This window comes from Mesitornis unicolor, unplaced genomic scaffold, assembly GCF_000695765.1.
Source record: "Mesitornis unicolor isolate BGI_N332 unplaced genomic scaffold, ASM69576v1 scaffold53959, whole genome shotgun sequence".
NCBI classification, from domain to species: domain Eukaryota; kingdom Metazoa; phylum Chordata; class Aves; order Mesitornithiformes; family Mesitornithidae; genus Mesitornis; species Mesitornis unicolor.
In genome coordinates, this window is record NW_010207696.1 from 5,514 (window position 1) to 8,623 (window position 3,110).

The following is a 3,110-nucleotide window of genomic DNA, read 5'->3' on the forward strand; positions in this document are numbered from 1 at the left end:
AGTACTTACAATAATAATACATATAAAAAACAATAAAATTACCTCCTGCAAAGCAGGACACTTAGCTGCAAATCCAAGGTTCAAAGCTATTTCTATAATATTGTGTAAATGTTCAACATGCATGCATTGTTAATATTTGGAACACTTCTTTCATTTCTTGGTAACAAAAGTAAACCATAAAACTTCCAGGTAAACCAGACACTGGTGCGAGATGCAAAAGTGACACAATTCTAATGGGAGCTGCAAAGAAAAAAAAATTCAAGCACAGTCAGAAATTAAGTCATTTAAATTATGTGAATGTTGTCTACATAAAAATATGGGTGCAAATGGACTATGTATGTCTATGGAAAAGCTGAGTTATGAATGAGGCTCATGTGAAAATTCTTCTTTTCTAGTGGAATTCTATATTCTGTAAAGCTATAAAAATTTCACTAAGGTAACAAGCAGTTTACAACATAAATAACAGGGAAACGTCATCAGAAAGCTAAATGGCAGGGGTTTTCACTTTTTCCACTACAGTTTTCAAGTGATTTTGGCATTTCTTTGGCACAAAGAAAACTAACAGAATGAGCTGCTGCCAAATATTTTGGGTAAGAAATGCCTAGAACAGGCAACAGTTTGGCAACTAAGAGAAAGAAATTCAGAATCATCCTAATGTTAAATATACATTATTTTCTAACCTTTCTGCAAGCTTAACGGCCTTGATATACAGTAACAGTATTTTTTTTAATTAAAGCTAAACAGAACAAGTAATTTGGAATTACTTGTTACCTCCTTAGCATTATCCACCATTTCTGATGCAGAATGACACATATTTCATGCACTGAAACATCAAGTTGCATAGGAACAGAAGAAATAACAGTACTGATAAGAGCAACTTCTTTTACAGCATGTTGCCATAGTACTAATTAATCTATCCATTCATCAACAAAGGCTATGGACTGAAGAGAAAAACAAAGTATAGCCCAATCTCAATTTTTAGTGGTGTTTTTTTGCTGCAGAGCTTTCTTATCAGAAGTCAGATACTTAGTAAGCTGATTACTTCTGTTACCTACCCTCCTTCACCAAAACAGCCTAAGACCATGAACAAAGTTCCAGCAGTGAAGGCATGGCCTTCTCCTTAGCAGCTTTATCCTCAGTCTCTTCTTAAACTCCAGTGTGCACAGTTACCAGACATGGTTTTAGGCCTTTATATCTATCTCTGCATGGGTACATTGTGCATATCGATCTTTCTCCTGCTATTTCCAACTCATTGGATTGTTCACACATGTTTCCTGAAAAATTTCAGGATTTTGTACAGAAGCTCTTGCTCTATGTTATTTAAAACTGATTGGCAAAGTCAAGGGACCAATCTGAAATAATTTATTGATCCTGTATATGGTCTAATTATTGGGATAGTTGTAACATAATAACCACGGATATGGGACACTAGCAGGAACACACCACCTCTATTAAAAACTGATTTTTACTTAAAACCACAGAAGTCACTAACAATACTGATCTGTTGTACTGAGAAAATCCAGCTTATAGCAAGACCCAGGTTCCACTGTTGTATCTTCAATCTGGGAATGGACAGTCAACAATGAGGGGAAGGGCAGGTCTTTCCACACATAGGATGATGCACATTAAAGGAAGCTGTTTGAAATCACTGATAAGAGACTGGGAATCTAGTTAATTTTGTGGTCTCTCAGCTGTTCTAGCTTACATTTTAATTTAGTCTAATGGATACATGTCCTTTTTCTAAAAAACATTCAACTTTTCCTGAAGTACTCTACTCTTGGTCTTTTTGCAAGAAAATACACACCACACACAGAAACCCTGGTTGAAGATTTGATTTGCTGTCTTTCAAATTAATAAGCCTAAATAATCAAAACATACTAAGAGCATTGTGTTGACATTACGGAATGGTAAAAGCAAGTCTTCTTCAAGAGCTTTCATGGCAGCACCATATTATTTATTCGGATTAACTGAACTGACCTTTTGTATTTCTTGGAAGCTCTTCCCCCTTCACAGCTAAGCACAGCTTGACAGCATTTAAGATCAGGGGAAAGGTCCAACAGATTGGAAGAACTCACTCACTTATTATGAGTTTTTCATGAAGATATTAGAAAAAATAATTAAAAAAAATCAAAACATTAAAAATGTAGTTGTCATGATTACATACCTGAGGAATTGAAGCAGTAAACCTTAAATGTTTTAAAGGCTTCGGCATGCCATTGCACTAGTCCGGTGTTGCCCTTACCACATTTCTTGTTAGATGTTATCCGAGGAATGACAACAAATCCGTCTTTCACCCATCCAAAGCTACAATAAAAAGCATCAGTCCTTTTAATATTAGATTTATCACCAGCCTCAGCTGGGTGTAAAGGCATTCACTAAAGGTAATGAGACACTAACTGTTGTAATATACCTGCATGTTTCAAAGCCATGTTTCAAAGCCTTTTCAACTTGGGCTTTACTTGCCAATTGTAGATTTAGTTGGTTACATGCATTACTTGCTTCTGAGAAATTCACTTTCTCCTCAACATAAATTCCTACACCTGTGATCCTGCAAGCTGAAAGACTGGAACCTGTAATTTAGACATAAATATTCAAGGTTAATATTTGAATATTAACATTTATTCCTCATGAAGAATTTAAGATCACGTTCAACTCAGTTCAACAACATTTCAAGTTTCTAGTTTGAGGATAGCAGAAAATAAATTTCTAGCAAAAAGGTGTACTTTAAAAATAGAACATATTTTGTTAACACAATAGTCCAGAATTTCAAGAGGTTTGGCTGTTATTAGACTAAATGCATATACAGTTGTTCTTTAAATTACCTGGAGTAAGTTTCTTACTAAAGACACTCTTACTTGTCATACTTACTCATGCAAAATTGGAGGAGTAATCAGACAGGGTTTTTTTTCCTTTTTTTTTAAATTAAAATGATAAAACTAACAGTTGCACTGAGGCACTGATTCTGTCAGTACACCACTCTTACCAACATGAGTTATATCAAAGGAATTATACATAATTTTTCATGGAATCAATATATCAATAAGAAAATATGTCTATAAAGATTTTATCATTCCTTATTCCTCCCAAACTTTATATATATATATATAGTT

At 34.4% G+C, this 3,110-nt stretch overlaps 1 protein-coding gene across 1 annotated transcript in view; it reads right to left on the reverse strand.

The window, feature by feature from the left end:
• Positions 1-2,574, reverse strand: part of LYVE1 (lymphatic vessel endothelial hyaluronan receptor 1) — a gene marked incomplete at its 5' end in the record, with an annotated part of 4,988 nt that extends 2,414 nt beyond the window's left edge. Inside the window, 2 exons of the mRNA XM_010192188.1 lie at positions 2,165-2,304; positions 2,411-2,574. Coding sequence (XP_010190490.1) covers positions 2,165-2,304; positions 2,411-2,574 — 304 coding nt within the window. The remainder of the gene's footprint in view (positions 1-2,164; positions 2,305-2,410) is intronic.
• Between the last annotated feature and the right edge of the window lie 536 nt (positions 2,575-3,110).